This window comes from Taeniopygia guttata, chromosome 3 (genome assembly GCF_048771995.1).
Source record: "Taeniopygia guttata chromosome 3, bTaeGut7.mat, whole genome shotgun sequence".
NCBI classification, from domain to species: Eukaryota; Metazoa; Chordata; class Aves; order Passeriformes; family Estrildidae; genus Taeniopygia; species Taeniopygia guttata.
Window position 1 is genome coordinate 47097438 of NC_133027.1, and position 19120 is coordinate 47116557.

The 19120-nt window shown below is 37.0% G+C and overlaps 1 protein-coding gene across 3 annotated transcripts in view; it reads right to left on the bottom strand.

The window, feature by feature from the left end:
• The window catches only part of CDK19 (cyclin dependent kinase 19), a 138201-nt gene that overhangs the window by 32919 nt on the left and 86162 nt on the right, over positions 1 to 19120 (bottom strand). For all 3 annotated transcript variants that reach the window (XM_072926785.1, XM_030267746.4, XM_030267745.4), the window contains exons 5-6: positions 2793 to 2850; positions 1429 to 1560 (exon numbers count right to left, since the gene is read on the bottom strand). In XM_072926785.1, coding sequence (XP_072782886.1) covers positions 1429 to 1560; positions 2793 to 2850 — 190 coding nt within the window. The remainder of the gene's footprint in view (positions 1 to 1428; positions 1561 to 2792; positions 2851 to 19120) is intronic.

Genomic DNA, 19120 nt, shown 5'->3' on the forward strand with positions numbered 1-19120 from the left:
GAGGCACATGGGCTTGTTCAGACTGAAGAGGAATCTATGAGCAGCCCCCCCAGAACCTACACAGAGGTGACCATGATGATGGAGCTAGGGCCTTACAATGGCATACAACAGAAGAGCAAGAGATTATCGGCATAAACCAAAACAAAAGTTGTAACTAAGTATAAAAAAATTTCTTTGCTACAAGGATGATTTTGCAGTGGAACAAGTTAACCAGAGAGGGCGTGAAATCTTTGTTCTTAGAGGTTTTCAAGATGTAGCTGGACAAATCCCTCAACAGACCAGGCAGAATTCATAGTAGGCACTTTTTTGAATAGGAGCATGAACAAGAAACATCCTAGGGTCCCTTTTGACCTGACTGAAACTGTCTGCAGTTAGTATTTTTCTTTGGACCAAGTTTTTGGTTTTGAAATGGATCAGATTTTCCTCAGTTCTGATACTTCAGCTTTTGCTGCAGAGTTTTCCTAGAGTACACAAATAAATTTCTGCATAGGAGAATTCCAAATGGAACAGGAAAAGCAATAAAGAAATGGGAAGCACAAGTCTACATCAAAAAGTTAGGTGTCAGTTCATTCATTCTCCAAACCTTTTGCTGTATATGGTAGTTGAATAAACAGGAAATACTTTTAAAAAACCACACCATGAGCCTTAAAAGTGTTGATCCACCCAAGACAACACTCAAACTGAGATGCCAGTACAACACAGTATTTTGTAACTCTCTGAACAAAGGCCCAAAGAGCATCTCCAAAAACTTCTGCAACAGAAAAATGCCTGCCAAGAAAGCCACCTCTGTACTCATAGGAATGATTTAACACTATTAAAACAGGGTCACTGTTTCCTTTGCACTTCAATATATAAGCCAATCATGCCTCCCATACACCTCAATGCTTTAATTCTCCAGACAGCTGGGCACCAAGGCTGACTGTGTTTCTGGAACTTACTATGGCAGAAAGAGCCTGGCTACCAGCATTTCCTGAACATGGAGCTTCGTAAGTCATCAGGAGGAAATGATTTGCACATTATGCACAGCACAGGAGTCCAGCCTTCTGCTTCTCAAGACACACATTTCATAGAAGCATCTGGACATGTAACATCCTACAAGAATGTCACAGCTCTTTCCCTTTTAAAGGTTTACAACATTACAAGATCTCTAAGGCAATATTAAGAAAACATATAAACCAATTCAAAGGATATTACTGTTTTAAAACCAAAACAAAATAGATATTTAAAATGTCTAGGTTATATCAAAATACAAAAGCACAGTCCTCAAAAAGTTTTAATCTTGATTAACCCTTCATGGATGGGATCATCTGCTACTGCTTCAGTGACAAAATCCCAAAACTAGCTGGCCAGCTGAGCATACTATCTATTATAGGGCTACTATCCTTAAGAGAACTTGCAGGCAAACATCTTTCTTACAGGACAACTCACCAATGGCCTTTGTGTAGTGTCTGGCCCCAAGTAACAGCTCTGGAGCTCTGTACCAGAATGTCACCACAACCGGATCCAAGTCTGCCAATGGCTTCAGAGGCGAGTTAAACAATCTTGCAAAACCCATATCAGCTGGAGAATGGGGAGAAAAAAAATGGGAAGAGTATTTACATTTTAATACAAATAAATCAAAATTCAACAGTATTGTCAAAAACAATTACAACAACAGCTCAAAAACATTAAATATTACAAGTCAAAGTTTCTAACAAAATAAATACTACTTACAATAATACTGGACCAAATTTTTCTAAGGCTAAATTCCATTTAATTCATTTCTAAAACTATGAAGGACAACATCTGATGTGTTGTGCTATTGTAAAACTTTACATAATACAAATGCCTGTTCATTTCTTAAAACTGTAACAGAAACTTGGTTAACTGAAGTCAACAGTAGTAGGTCTCTAATGTACATTTTCTCCTTTACTTTTATACATGCTTACAAAACTGTGAGTCCTTGTGACTGCTATATATTTACCCAAAGTGCAAAATTAAAATGACTGCAGTGTAGATTGTTTTGCACTGTTTTTCAAGGCATGCCTCTGAGATGATTTGGAGGACTGAGCTCCAGAGTCAGTCAGCATGCACTGTTACAGAGGTGTATTTTAAAACTAAGCATTCATTCTATAGAACTCAGAAGTTCTCCTTAGAATGAGTCTCGTAAGTAACCGTAAGAAATGCTAGAGGGAAAGCACAAAATTTGGTGTACTGTCAAACCCACACATTTTAAACCCAATTCAAATCAAAAAGTTTTCTTTCACACAAACTTCAGTATTACCACAAGATTTATTTAAAATAGGTAATATCCACATCACTAAAACTGAGAAGGCAATTAGATTTTGGATAAAGACCAACACAGCTACATGTGTTACTCACCTTGACACCAAATAACTTTTGCATAACAAACCTTTTGATTTCTACAAATATGTGCAGTAATGTTATTTATATAAAAATTAAAAACCAAACACAATTAATAAGTAACAACGTTAACTTATGCTAACTAATCATAGTAGAACGCAAGAGAAACCTGGCTATTGCCACTGTTCTCTGTGCTTATAACTTTTTTGTTTCATACAGATACTTTTATGTCTCATCCAATATCCTTGGCAAGTTTGGAAATGCCTAATTACATATTTGGAATTTCTTAAATCTGTATACTCAGTGAATGAGATTTAAAATTGAACTAGAGGCTGTAGATCCATACACTCAAAGAATACTGAAGATCTGTTTCTATCTTAGACAGAAGATGCATTTTTTTATTATAGTAATTTCTCAGCTGCACAATAAAATTTTCTCAAAAAGTTTACCTATTTTGACTCTTCCTCTTTCAGGACCTTCCCCCATTACCAGAATGTTTGCTGGTTTCTGGAAAACAAAAGCAGAATTTTAAGCTGATCAGCCTTTGATGATTACTTTTGAGATTAATAAAATTGCATACATTTATTTTATAACTAAATCATGTCTACAAATAGCCTTAGAAATCTAAAATTACCATTCCTTTATGTTGCTGACATTTAGTTTTTCTCTCTAGTTACCAATTTCACAATTAGAAAACAGAAATATACTTTGACATTTCACAATAAGAAATGCCATCTTTAACTAAATGTGCATTTCTATTGTTACTAGAATAATCATATTCACTGGAGAGAAGGAAGGTTTTATATTCGGCTAATTTTTATGCTACACATTAATAATCTGGCAGGAACCACTTTTGTTGGTATAACTTATTTAAAGTGATGCCAAATCTTGGTATACAAATGCATAGTTGAGAGCCATTTCTGTTTTCATCCTATATAACTACGTTTTTAGAGCTGTGTTTGTTTTTAGTGTACGAATTATAAAAATCACATGGGCAATAGCACTTTTTTCAACAAATTTGATTTCATGCTATGAGAATTCTCTTGAAGCAGGGGTATTCACACACAGCTACTCCCAAAAGCTTTTGACAGTGCAGACAGCAGCTTTACAAGTAGAACAAAACCTTTATATGCATTTTTTGCAATCTATTGGTTTGCAACCAGCTGTTTGTGAACACCACATAAAATCTGCACATGACATCACAGCAATTGTTCTGCAATTAGCATCTAGGTTCCCTCAGACATCAACAGTCATTCCTTGGAAGCTTTTGCCCTATTGTGTTAACAGCTGTAAAAAGTAAACAAGATTGAAAACATTAAGGGATTTGAATGAAGAGATGCATAACAAAGCTTCAAAGCAGAATTTTTTGAATGTTCATCCAAACAATAATTATATTTAAATCCTTAATGCCTGCAGAAGGGTCTGCTCAAGAAGGATTTATTCAAGAATCTGAAAGAGATGTCCAGAAAACCAATGAGGGAATCTCACTTAAATTCTCAGTTCCTTGTCACTATTTACCTGAAATGAGACACTCAAACTAGAGTTACTCATTTGATTCAAAACTACACATCTTTAGCTTTTTTTGAAAAAGCAAACAAACAAACAATAAAAAGCACCCTACTTCACCTCTTCTTTCTCCTTCCTCCAGGAAGCTGTTCTTCCCACCCCACACCCATTGTTTCTTCCCTGGCTCCAACCACTGCCTCTCTTTCCAGATGCCTCTTTTATTCTTCCTTTTTTAATCTGTAATTCTCAACACCATCGCTGACTTTTAATTCTCCAACATATATTGGGACCATTTAAGGGGCAAAATGCACTCCCTTCTTGGAAAACACAAGCCATTTCAACTGACCTTGAGCAAACACCAGCAAATCTAGGAAAGAAGATACTTGCTCTTAGCTAATATTTAATGACAATAAAATCAACACCTCGAGGCAATTGTAGAACTCTGGTTGTACATTTATGTATTACCCTGAATTGAATATTCCAGAGAACAGAACAATCACTTTCTGCGTATTCAGTAACCAGGCAGCAAGAGATGCATGCAAGTTCACACTACATTTTACCTGTTAGAAATCAAATGGATACAATTGTCCTAACCAAGGGAGCAAAACTTCAGTTTTCTTGATTAAATTCTTCCTAAACTTTTGCCTAGCAACTTTGATTCAGAGTTGAGTATGGTGAGTTTGCTGAATTGATGCACTAAAGCCAACAGTATGAGGTTGCAGGCAAAGTGTTGTCTCGTGCCCTTGGGTCACAACAATCCCATGCAGTGCTGCAGGCTGGGGAAAAGTGGCTGGAAAGCTGTAGCTGCAGGCATCGGAACAGGCCGCCCAAGAAACTTAGAATCACCATCCCTGGAATTGTTAAAAAAACCGAGGATTTGGTACTTGAGGGTATGGTTTAGTTCTACACATGGTGGTGAGAGGTTAACGGTTGGACTCAATCTTAGAGGGATTTTAAAATCTTAATTATTCTTTGAATCAAAAATACTTCAACAGACTTTTACATTCAGGATTGGATTTTAAACACTATAAAAATACATTTACTTGTCAAGTGAAGCAAGCTGATTAAAATGTTATTACTGCACTGATTTATAGGTTAGGTTGTTTCTAATAAATGAATTAAGTTGTAAGAAATAAACATTCTAACTTCAGAAGATTTTGTAAGATAAAAATTAAAATCTAAGAAGAAAGGACTTTCAGAAATCACAAAAGCCGTATTTTATTTTTGGCAATATAATATTCTCCAAGCAGCAATTTATTAACAGATAAAAAGCTCCCAACTCTTTCATCTGCTCACATAATCCACAACATTCACAGAATATTTCAGGTTGGAAAGGACCTCTGGAGATAACCAAGCCTCAAAGCAGGGTTACAAATTACAGCAGATTGCTCAGGCCTGAGCCAAGTTGGGTTTTAAACTTCTCCACAGATGGAGACTTCACAGCCTCTCTCTCAAAATTCCAGTGTTTTGACCACTCTCACAGTAAAAAACGTTTATCAATACAGTATATTTACATCTACTGCCTCCTGTTCCACCACTGGATAGCACTGCATGGAGTCTGGCTCAGTGTTCTTTAATCACACTTATCAGGCACCTATACACATTGATAAGATCCCATATGAGCCTTCTTTTCTAGAGGCAGAATAGCTCCAGCACCCTCAGCCTCAGAAAGACTCCCCAAAGCCCTAGGAGACTTAGTGGTCCCATGAATACAGGAGATACGCTAGGTTAAGAGTCTATGGAAGCAAGAGACTTGTCCATTTATTATTATTTTTAAAGCCAGAATGTTTATAAGATATGTTGTTCTTAATAAAATTAAATCTGTTCTAATATGTAATCCAGTGAGGATTGGAACCCTGCTTAGGCCGCCAGCAGAGAAACAAACTGATTTATAAACTTAGCAGATGTCACGTTCATTAGCTCTTGTGAACCCCTCTGAGAGAGCCAGAGGCAGGGGAAACAGGGAAGGAATAAAATGGGAAACAATTAAAAACTTTAATTGAGCAAAATAGTAAGTGCTTCTCCTGAGGCACCACCACCAGTGGGAAGACAGCAGGGATTTCAAGGATGGCAACCTGATGCCTGCAGGATCCCCACGGTGTCAGTAACACTTTGCATCGTGGCACCTTCCTGAGAGGCGATAAGCCTTGATTCCAACCTGGTTTTTTAAGTAACAAGAAGTCTACATCTCAACCTCTTATTTCCCACATGAGCAAATTAACCACTTGATTATCTACTAATCAGCACTTTCTAAGTTCCTCTTGCTAATCAGATCTGCTCTGGCTAGGAAAGGCTTTTCAATGCAAATATGCTAAACCAGATGGGACCCATCTTCTTGAGATGCAATATATGATAACCAGTTCCCGTGCCCAAGAGTTTTTATTTAATAAAAACAAACAGCTTAAGAGGAGCTTAAAATATAGGTCAAATATTCTGTGGTTGTTTCATATAATAATGGCTTGAATATTGTAAAACTCTTCCCAGAGTCTTCACAATGCACATACCATGGTGAGAGAAACACAACCCTCACAGAGCAGTAGTGCTTAGCTAAAAAAGAGGCACCAAGGCAGAGCAGCAGAACTTCAGGTGCTCAGGTATGGAGGAAAGATTTTGGTTTACTTCAGAGAGAGTAATTTGGCATCAGAGATCCTCAGAAAACTATGCTATGCAGGTTTCTATCATGAGGTAAGAGAAAGTACTACTGAAGGAGAATTCAAACAACCTCTGCTTCTTGGAAAAGGTAGAACATGTTAGCTCTACCTTAGTTCTTAGTAATCTCTGAAAATGTAGCATTTAAATATCAAAACATTTTACTCCAAGATCACCACTTAGTCAAAAATAAAACTACAGTCTAGTATACTACAGCTACTGGACAGCTGCAAAAATCAGGTATTAGAAAGCCTCACACTTAATTTATGTTCAGGCTATATATAAGTCATAAACACCAATCTAGTTCCCGACACAAATCCTACTGTCAGCTATCAGATGAAGAAAACAGAATTTTAGCTGGAAGGAACCATCAAGAACCAAGCTGCAGCTAAAAGACCAAAAGTTGGCACATACTTACAATAAATTGCGTCTCTAGCCAAGAGGACAAAATTTTAATAAAGTCTGAGAAGCCCTGCTCAAAATCATTAACTAACTACTCTAGAGTAGTAGTTGGGTGAGACAACCCAACAAGGAGTATACTTTTAAACCAGTTGCATCCTAATTAATAATCTATTTTCCTCTTACTTTCCACCTTTGCTTAGAACACAAACACCAGCTGGGAAGCAAAGTGATGCTGCCGCATCTCCCCCTACCTAGTTGCTATAGGAACAACAGAAACAGTAAGAATTAGGAGTCTCACATTTAATATAAGCCACCAAAATGAACAGGCAAATCCCTGCTGAGAAATTCAGTTGAAGTTTGACTGTCTAAAACACATTTGCAAAAAGAGCAAGGTTAACAGCAACAAACAGTTGAAGCAAGAAACTGAAATACTTGCAAAAAGGGATGGAAGATGACAATGATTCTTTATGAGTCTTTACAATAGGTTCTTTACAAGTAATAAGCATAGATAATAACATTTACTTTTCTAAATTGGTGGAATAGAGGGAAAAAAACAATTTTAAAAATCTTGGTGGAAGAGGAATTAAAATGTCAGATTAACAAGTGTGTTTTCATAAATACTAGATGCGTCATGACTGGGACTCGTACAGACATCCATGCCAAGACACACTTCCAATTTTAATATTTAGACAGTAAAAGAGAAGAATGGTTGAAAGAAAATAAAACATCTATGGTATTAAAAGAGTATAACAGTTCAAAACAGGAACAACAACCTAACAATAGACGGCAATACTTCAGTTTTAAAGGTTGTTGTGATCTCCTTAATAGAGCAGTGACACAATTCATAAGAGATTTGGTGCAGAATTAGAGTCCTATGAGAAAATGTCCATAGGGATATACCACTTTCCATACACAATTCTTTATTGTTTATATCCAAACAAATGTGTTTCCTTTTTGGAATGTGCCAGTGGAAAAAGAATGATATCAAATTAGGAGGCACCTATTGTAAAAGAAATTGCAAGCCTTACAGAAAAACTCTCCCCACAGTTAGTGACACTGCCTTGTGATGAGGTCTTTTCAAGTCTCCATTATTTGAAAAAACAATTATAAACAGAACAGTGTTGATACATAGAGACACTTTCATTGCACAAGCAAGAGGAGAGCAATAGTATTTTTGTCTCAGCTTTCAGCATGCTGCTCCCCAAATGACAAAGGTTGTGAGTGAGATGGCAGTGTTCCACTCTGCAGGCTCTACTCCAAAGACCACTGAACTTCTCAGTTCAAGATTAAGAGGGAGATGCTGATTGCTCATTGAAATGTACAAACAAAGCTTTTGTTTTTCTCATCTGTAAGGAAAATGTAGGCACTTCCCTGCCTTAAACCAACACTGTTCAAACCTAGTGCTCAGATCAATAAACTGGCACACAGATACTAACACTGCTGGTAACAACTGAGCTAATTAAATTTAATTTTAAAAGTTAAAGGTTCTTAAAATATTTTATTACGCACTGCAAACCTCCAAATCATTACCACTTCCATTTAAGATACTTCCATGTATTGAAAGTCATGCAGGAAAATTGTTATTCCCACTTCTCTTTCTTAGAAAACTGTTTGGTCAACATTTTTCTGATACTGAAGCACTAGACAGAAGTATACCATATAGAGTAAAATATTTCCACATCTGCTTCTTTTTAGCTTTACATACTGCAAACTCATATAAGAGTCACTACTCTGATTACATAACATCACTTTCAGCTTGGTTTTTATCAGCTGTTATCCTTAATGTTATAAAAACCTAACCATATTTCAATACATTTTTGGCCTAGATTTGTAATCATACTATTTTCTTCCGTTATTTCTCTATTCTGTTGAAATTATTCACCTTTCAAAGTAATATCTTTAACAAATCCCATCAAGATAATTATAATTTCATTTGAATCAATAATGTAATAATACATTAATAATAATTTGGTATACATTTGTAATAATTTGATAATAATTATCAAATTATCAAAAGGCCAAACATAAAGCTGATTACAACGGCACATGATCTAAAGAGTCAGCAAAATCTCAAGGCATACAAAATGCTTTGAAATAGTAGATCATTCAACTGAACTCAAAACTTATTTAAATCTGAAAAGGAGGGGGAAAAAAGATGTAAACACTTAAAGTAAATAAAAAGAACACAGGAAACAAAGAGTACCACAGAATGCTTTTATCCCATCAAGCAGAGTGCTTGTGCCTCTGGGATGACAGATTTTAAAGGAAAAAAAATGTTATTGCACAGAAGTAATTGAGGTCAGAGTAGAGAAGAGTGGGAATATATGAGAGAAACTCTGCAGACACCAAGATAAGTGAAGAAGGAGAAGCAGGAGGTGATCCAGTCTCTGGAGCCAAAACTCTCCTGCAGCCTGCGGTGCAGACCATGGTGAGGCAGGATGTTTCCCTGTGGCCCATGGTGATCTACAGTGAAGCAGAGATCCATCTGTAGCCTGTGGAGAAACCCACAAGACAGTTGTGACACAGGACTTGAGATCCTGTGGACCCATGCTGGAGCAGCCAGTGAAGAACTGAAATCTGTGGGAAAGACTCCTCAGAGAAGTTGATGGAAGAGTGTCTCCCATGGAAGGGACATGGCAGTGGAGCAGGGGAAGGACTCCCTCCCTGAGTGGCAGAACCAACATGGGATTAACTTGCTGCTAACCACATTCCCTATCTCCCTGTGCCACTGAGTGGGGAGTAGGTAGAGAATCGGGAACAAAGTTAATCCTAGGCAGGAGAGTGAGGGATGTGGTTTTGGGATTCACTTTACTTCTCATTATCCAGGTCTGATTTCGACTGGGAATGAATTCAACTAATTTGCTTAAGTTAAGTCTGGTTTGCCTGTGATGGCAACTGGTGAGTGATCTCTCTCTGTCCTTCTCTCACCCCATCAGCTTTTTTTTTTCTATTTTCTCTCCCCTGTCTAGTTGAAGGGGTTTTGGTGGGCACAAGGCATCCACCCCAGGTCCAACCACTATAAAACAGTACACAAAATTTTACAGCTAAGTGTCACCAGACTGTGTTTAAAAAGTTCCCCAAATTCATTTTATTACCATTAGAGGAATATTAGTGACAACAGAAACATTTAAAAGTGCACAGTAACTTTTTATCTCCACTCTTAGTACTTATAAAATAATTTTAAAATTAAATGTGTACAGAACTAATAAAGAAAAAACACTCTCGTGGGATTCTGATATATGGAAACTGCATATTCAGTCAAAAACCATGCTGTCAGATTATGGTAGTGACTTATGTATTTCTACTAGTCTACGTTCTACATTATGTATTTCTGCTATTATGATAGCAGCTGATCGGATGTGGTCAAAATAGACATTTAACTCCAGCTACCATGAATTCTATAGCAACTACATCTGCAGAATTTACCTGAGACTGATGGTAAAACATATTACTAACTAGGAGTAGGAACAAAACATACAGAAGATACCTGAAATATTTCTTTGGAATGCCTTAGGTAAAGATTTTGGTTAAACACATTCCTTGCTTGTATTCAGTATGTGTTGAAAGGGGAAATGTGCTGTTTTCATATGGAAGCTAGTTATCAAAGAAATCTTTTCATGCTATATACTCTTATAAAACATGGCATAAAAAGCATAGGTAAAGGAAAGCAGAAAAAACCCCAAACTTTGGCCATAGTGCAACCATAGATCCGCATATATTTCTTTTTAAAAAATCCATGAATTAAGCTTAAGGTGATCTAGCCTTCAACAAAAGCAAAGATGTCACTACACAGGCTTCATTACAGACAGATTTCAACAGCCCAAGACTCTGGATACTCATCTGGAGGATCAGCCAAAATCACAGAATGCTTTGAGCTGGATAGAACCTCTAGAGGTCATGTGGACATTTTGCAAATGTCAAGTTTGAAGCTGCATCAGATTGCTCAGTATCATGACCAAGGGAGCTGCAAGTCTCCAACACTGGAGGTTACCAAGCCCTTCTGGTGGGCAATACCCGGCAAAAAATTGTTTCCCATCACCTAACCAAAATGTCTCTTGTTAAAACATAGATCTGTCCCCCCGTCCTCCTCCTGCAATCCTCCTCAAGAAAGCTTCACCATTTCTACAACCCCCATAGCTCAAGTCCCCTCAAACCACTCATGCTGCCGAGCCGAGTGGTAGGACAGCTGAGGCTCACAGAGCATCTCTGTCACCCTTCTGTAACCAACCCTACTGCACCTTTGGCTGAACAGCTCTGGAGCCACACATTTAGCACCAGATAAGTATATCTGAGATGTCAGTGTCAGCCTGGAAGTCCAGTCTCTAGAACAACTTATGTATTTCATCAAAGGGAAAAACAGACTTTTCCACTCCCACCTTAATTTTAACCAAATCACACATATCACACACAGATGTACATTCTAATTAAGTTACTACTCCTTCAGTTACTCTCATATATAACCACTCAATTAAATCCAGTGGTCAGGTAGAATATTCGTGTCTCTGACTTGATTTTTCATAGGTCAGATGTTCTCTTGAGATGTAATTAAGCATATACTTCAAATGATATTAATTCTTTAAATTCACTCCCCTCACTTCTGTCTAGGCCTTCCCCAGAAATGGCCAAAACATCCATAGTCCTTATAAGAATACTTTTCAAAATCCATCTGAAGCAATGGTTTCTTAGGCAATTTCTAGATAAAATATTTGACTTATAAACTCAAAGATGCTTTGATTATTGTTGAAACAAGAAAAGACTATTCATCAACTCTACTCCCTGGTTAACCAATGGATAATATAGTTGCACTTACGTCATTGGAAAATTGACTATACACATAAGGGGAATAGGAAATAAGAGTAATCACAAGAAGAGAATATAATTCTGGGTTGCACAAAAGTTCAGAAATGAAACAGTCTTTCTTTCACACACAATTTCAGGTTTCTTATGGCTGAAAGGGCATTAAACTAATGCAAGACAAGCTTGGATTCTGGGCATTGCTTTGATTAAAACAATCTTTACAATGTACCAGTGTACCAATAGTTTCAATCCAATCAATGGCAATGCAATTTAAGTGAAAAAGAAAAGGATGAAAAAAGTCACATTAGGAGAATGCCAAAACATTTGACACAAACTAGATTTTATGTTGCTATGCAACATTATCCAAAGCATTCTGCTGTTCCTAGTGCTGCAATAGCATACTTGAACTTAAAATGTTACATGCAACCTTGAGAAGGATAAAGGAGGGAGAAGTCAGAAACAAAGAAACAAATATGATCATAATTTTTCAATGAAAAATAAAAGGTCATAATGCAAACGTTCAAATAATATTCTGAATTCACATTGTCACTGGAATTTTCAACACACTGCAGTACACACTCCAGCAAAATTCCCATGCAGATACCCAGCAACCATCTAGAGCCTTGTTTTTAGACCTTGCCTGTGCTTTTTGGGAGCACCAGGCACAGCACAGGACAAGACAGATTGTCCAACCTCTGCTACCCCATTTCCGAACTGTGATGTGCACACGTGAAACATTACAACACTACTATTTTCTTCACCTTTTTAAAAGCAAAAGCCAGGAGACAGTAAGTCTGACAGAAAACTAACATAAGAAAGTCTATGCCTGTACTAAGCTTAGGACTAGAATTTACGAGAAGGGGGAAATGACATGATGCAATTCTCACCTGTTCCTTGCATTACTTTGTTTCTGTTACAGCAGCATGAAAAATAGATAACTGCTAATTCTTTCAGTTGCAGCACTAAATTCCACCACGGCCAAAAACTGGTATTTGTTTTATATTCTGACAACTCCTCTTGATTTAGTAGGGTTATTAAGACAGGAGCATGAAGCCTCTATCCAATCAAACAATATATGACTGAAAGTGAGACTGGTGACACCATCATAAAACATTTTCTTAATTGCCTTTCACAAAGTATTTTTGGCAGTAAAACTCCAATATCTCCATTCCCCCAAGAGTCTGGTAGAGGCAAATAATTAACAAAGCTTTTCTGACTGCAATAAATAATATAGTACCAAATGAATAGATATAAATGTAACCCATTTTCATTACAAACAAGCTTCTGCTTGGATAGTTTAGATTGACTGAATTAGGTTGAAATACTAAAAGCCTTTAATGGAAATTTCAAAGGAGGAAAAGAATAGGGTAGCATGATTACCTGAAGTGGTTACTTCCATACTGAGTGGATCTTAACGAGTCCCCTTTTGTCTGCATATGGTAATGGAATATAGCTGAAAGGACTCAGAACTATGGAATACATTTTTTTTGTTATTGGAGTATAAACTTGGCAAAATTTAGAAAAGCGGTAAAAACATTTTACAGGACTTTAACAATCAAAGGTTTATGTCTAATAGTATTCAATATATTTTTATTAGCTTTTGTCAGTTTATTACATATATAATTTTGTAGCATCAAGCTATATTTTTTATCCATTTTCACATATGCTGTTTTTCTATGCTCATTATCTCAAGAATAAAAAAGTGAAATGCCATCTCTTCTCCCCTCCTTCCTTGATGTTGAGTCTAAAGACTAAAACTAACCCTTACCTATATGAGCCATTCAAATGCTTGTTATACTATAGCATCAACCTTCTCTCTGTGGAAACAATCTAGATCAGTGATTTATAATGTAAGCCAAATCCTTATATATAGTCTTCCTTGGAGCATTTTGTTAAAGTAAGGTCCCACATTCCACTATTTGCAGGGCTAGGTTAAGTGTCCCTTTTTCCTCATGATTTGTTCAGCAGATCAGTTTTCATGTTTCAAGAAGAAATTTTATCACCCTAATACAAGCCTTGTGCCTACAGCAATACTGACTGGGACTTAACAGTCATCTGGACCTTAAGGTCACAAACTCAACATCCAGTTACCATGTTTAGGCAATTAACTGATGTATCACTTGAAGCAGCATGACCCCAGGTGTCTTGAAGTGAAATAAAAGCAAATGCAGACCCCAAAGCAAGCAGATAGACAAAGTGCCACTGTTCAGCTTACACATGCGTTACAAACAAAGCTAAATAAAACATAACCTTTGAAACCTGTCCTAACAGAAACTAGTTATCACCATCACCCTGTTCATCTCAGGACTCAGATTAAATCTCTCTTTATCTCTCAGTCAGTTCTCAGCTTCCTGACATCTGGGAGATCTTCAGGCTCATGAAGACTCTGATTTTTAAGAAGACAAGTATCAATGGCCAGCTTCTTCGGCTGTTATATTTCAAACCCAGTCTCGTAACATTAAGTTAGAGAAGTATTGTGCTCCTAGTTTTCTGTTGGAGGTTTTCCTAAAGTGTCTCCACCTGAACAAGCAGCTATGAAGTCTTTTAAGTAATCAGTAAATGCAGCCAGCCAATGGCATGCTGCATGTCACAGACACTCATTTCAGCTGTTCTTCGGAAGTGCACTTGTTTCACAACATTAACCAGACTACAGAATCCCCACTCCATCTCAAGATTTGTCCTGCCTCTGCAGCCCACATCTCCATTACAGTACTGTACTCCTTAAAGCAGGGTCCCCGGGTAGCTGCAGTGCTCACCCTGGAGCCAACCTGCTCATGTGCTCAAGGTGCTCTGTCATGGATGGGGCTGCAACAATTCCCTTGGATGAAACGGCACTGATGAGATTTTATGAGGCAGTATTTACAAAGTTAGTAAAGAACCAACAAGATAGGATGATTCCCTGAAATCTTTTCCGGCTCTTTTCTTGTAGATAAAAAAGTCAGAAAGATATAACAAAGGCTATGTTTGCAGATAGATTCATAAGTTATAGTATTTCTACTTGTTTTCTGAAGTCTGAGATATATTCATTATCTGCCATTACTCCCACACACCAGCGAGATTAAGAGATACGAAGTAGCACATCTGCATGTATTTACATTCATGATGTCTTGGTAATGTTTCTCAATACAATGCACTCAAATTTAGAATAATACTGCATTCCCTTTTTTCTCATTTTATCAGAAAATGCTAGGGGGAAAGGAGCTTAATGTTCAGCTCGGATTCAAATTTTTATGGTGTTCTTTTTGTAGCATAAGCTTCAATCATTGTAAATCCAGTGTAACAATAAAGGTCTAGATGGTCTCGATGTGAAGAACTGAAGACTTAACCCTTAAATCAGCACTAATTCAGAACTATCATCACCTCAAAACAATTTAAAAGCATCTCATCACAACAATTATTCACATAAATTAAAGGTTATCTGCGTTTAAGAAGGTTTCACACCGATTAAAATAATTTTCTAACAGGCCAGGCAGGAACAAGCATGAACCCTTTCAATACAGAATGTACTTCCCAAAATGACCATAAATAACTGAAAGGCATAGATCTGGAATATTGCTATTCTAAACACGAGTGAACACTGCCTACACAAGAACCAATTCAAGTATTTTATTGTTTGTTTATGCAGCCTTTCTTGCACAAAGGGCACAGTATCTAAAGTACCAAAAACCAGCTCCTGCTTTGGAAAGCTCAAGCCTGGGAAAGGCCAGTACAGCAACAAAACATGGGTGTGAACAGAGAGCAGTGCACGCTGTGTAAGGAAGACACAGCAACTGCACCAACACAGCTCAGGGCTTTGGCGTCAGGGAGGGAGAGAACTTGGAGAACAGTAACCAGAGAGGCTCTTCCAAGCAAAGACTGACACATAAAACATTGAAACTGGGAGGAGCAAGGGACAGAGACCAAGGAAGGCTTCTCCAGCCACAGGCATAGCTGGTAAAGGCTGTGAAAATGTATAAGCAACAGGGGAGGAAAAAGGCTCTGAATACAGAGACTGAAAACCTGAAATTGGCTGAAGAAAAGGAAAGCTATTTAAAGTTAAGATTTAATGTGCCCATTAAAAAATTATAGAGACCACAAATTATCTTTTAAGACTCTTGAGCACTTATCCCAGTTACTTAGCTACTGTAGGTATAGTCCAAGATTGCTAAATTTTCTTGCCTACGAAAAGAAAAATATATTCCTTTCCAGATATCACATTATTTACACAGCTTGATAAATATTTATATTTTAAAAACTATTATTGAAAATCAAACAGTTTCACTTTAAAAATGACACTTGTAATTTGTGTTTTAGTATCAACAGTCACAGCCTAAGACAAGCTAGAAGCAAAGGCTTTAAGTACTTATGTACCCTGCCACCTTGGGCACAAGTATTTTTGACTAAGTGTTAATCCAGTTTCCAGGTTTTCACGCAGAAAACCACCACTTATTCAGAAGAGTCCTTCCACAGAATACTTGCAGACATTCATTTCAAACTGGTACCTCCAAAATTTCAAGATAAGGATTCTGCAGATGCTGAGTTGAAGTATGCTGGACACGTGCAAGGAAGGTTCCTAACTCCACATCACCATCACTTCAGAGCTGTTAAGAGGTGCTCCCTTCTTTCACTCTGTGAATCTCTTACTAGCAATGAGATTATGTTTGAGGACCAAAAACTTCACTTTTTGAACCTAAAAGCTCTGGCCACAAAGAGCTTACACAGCTCTTCTGTGCTAATGGGAAGTTGCCAGCACCCCTCATATATATTTGCCTGAATAACCAAAAGCAGTACGTATTCAATGGCATACTTCTCCACAGCATAAATGAGTGAGATACCACTTAAAAATTGTTCATAAACACATCCATTAAACAGTTATATTACATTCTTAGTATTTGTTATGGGCATTTTCACATGCAGAGTAACACATTTGGAGTAGCCTTAGATATTCATGCAGCTGGATGAACAAATTAGGCTAAATGAAAGCAGAAGTTGTCAGCACCTCCACCAACACGCAGGTAACTGCCATGGGCATGCTCTTATCATGTGGTATCTTGCAGTGAGCACTAAGCAACCAGCTCCTTTCCATGGAGGCATGAACATTCCTTATATTTACCACACAACAGCACTGGTAAAAGTGTGCTCACAGGCAAGCAGAGCAGCTAAAGGGCTTCGAGTTCATACTCCCCGTCTCAGCCACAATAACATCTCCTTCAAGAAAACATGCTTATACTCTAACCTGCAAGTCTCAGAGCAAGAGGTTCCTCAGGTTATAGACTACACTGATAGATGAAATGAAAACTGAGGTGCAGCAGATCAGTGATGAAATCTCTCTAGATTATTAATGAGTTTATCCACCTGACCCAATATCTTACTGTGTTTATGAAGTCAACAGAAGACTGAAGTGATGACACTCTGTCAGAGGTATGAGTATTCCATTTAGGCTTCCATAATACATATGAAAGCTTTTCAGCCCTTAAATTTAAAATAACTTAGGTAGATAAAGAAGAGTGTTTGTATTGAACATACTAGATACAGTGACTTGAAGTGTTAATGGAAATTACTACAGTTTATTAAAACTACACAGTATCTAAAGCAAAATGCTAATCTTCTGTCCTAAAAACATCTTGATTTATTAATATAACCAGAAGAAAAAAACATATTTGGGGAAGCAGTGATGGCAACTAGGCCAGATTAATTTACATAAAAAGCAAGTTGTTTCTTTATTTCTTTTCTTCAGAAGTGTACAAGAGCTTTTTTGGGGGCAAAGAAAGTACATGAAATATATTTATATAGTGTAACATACTGCTACAACATAGCCTTTCAGATTCTTAAAATTTTGTTTCTGTAGCATATTGCCAGAATCTCCATTTTTAATTTTACTACCTAATAAAAATACATCAGAAGACAATTATGTTAAGATATGCTTTCATGAACAAATACATCAGGTATTAGTATTACTTGTCCTCATTAATGCAAACTAAAAAGCATTTATTGGCAGGATACTAACAGGTGATGCTTAAATATTTTAGATGTGCTAGTTTAAGACAAGATGTGAGAGTGTTAACTACTTCTGAAGATTAGGCTCTTTCCAAATGAGACAACACAAGACAAAGAAATTAAGCCACCTCAGAAAAATTTAACAACACATTAGCATTTAAATAAAGCCTTGTTAATATCTCTGGAGTTACTCACAGCAGCTTTACAATAGTTTCTTTACAATAGTTTCTAGCGAGCATCAAGACGCCTCTTACACACTGAAGTTGCTGTGCTGTATCTAATACCATGTGGGATGGTCGATTAATTATTGACTTGGAATGCCTGCAGACAGTTTACAGCACCAACTACTAAAAGTTTTTTCAATCAATTGTCAATCAAGGCTGATCCTACACTGAAGTCTGTGGTTGAAGATTTTCAACTTTCATGCAAGCTAGTTAATTATGATAACTAACTCCAAAAACCCTGCAGTAATACATATACTTCTGATAATATAAATTTATAACACAAACATTTCTGGAAAGTTCGATTTTTTTAATCTTTTTTTTTTTTAAGTGTACTGACAAAAAAGTTATTTGCTGTTTAAAAAAGAATCTGCCAAACCCAAAATGGATAAACTCCCTTTTATTTTGTAAACTATATTCCCAATTATCTCCAAATGCTTTAGAAGAATTATACAAAAATGAAGACATATCAGAACTATAGAGCATAGCAATTTAAACATACATGACCATATTCACACATAAAGTTACTAATGGAAGCTAAAAGCTAGAAGAGATAGGGAAAGACAATTTAGTACATATAATTTTGAGTGGGGAAGCACAGAAGGCTGTTTTGGGAAACAAAAGCCTTAGAAAAGTAAATCTCAACATCTTTTCTGAGGCAGAGCCACTACAGTAAGGAGTGTTACTGAATTCAGCATCTAGAGATTAAGTTTTAATGAGTGGGTAAAGTTTTTGTATGAGCATGGTACTCTTAATGAGAACCTAAAACAAAGGAAAGTCAGTCCACCTGGAATGTGTGAGCTTTTCTTACATGGGGGTCAAATTATGAAATACAGCATTCTACCTGTACCAGCCACAGAACTCAAAGTTACAGAGGCCAAAGGGAGGAGCGATAATTAAGATTGTGAAGATGAGATAGAGGAGTATTTCAGGAAAGTCAAAGCTGAGTCAAGGTTATATGAGTAATGTTAAAGAAGTGGCAAAAGGCAGATCAACCGATACGGAACGTGGGCAGAGGAGAAGGAAGCTGGAAGCAAATGAAAGATCTGTGTCAAGAAAAAAACTCAGAAAAATAGTTGTGAACGTTCTACGTGCCGAAAACAAAATCTGAAGTAGTTCAGAACTAATTATAATATTTTTCCATTCAATAATTATGCCCTTTTTAAAAATGAAAAACAACCTGCATAGACATGCAATGGCTGTGAGATTCCTGAGAAACATTGTGA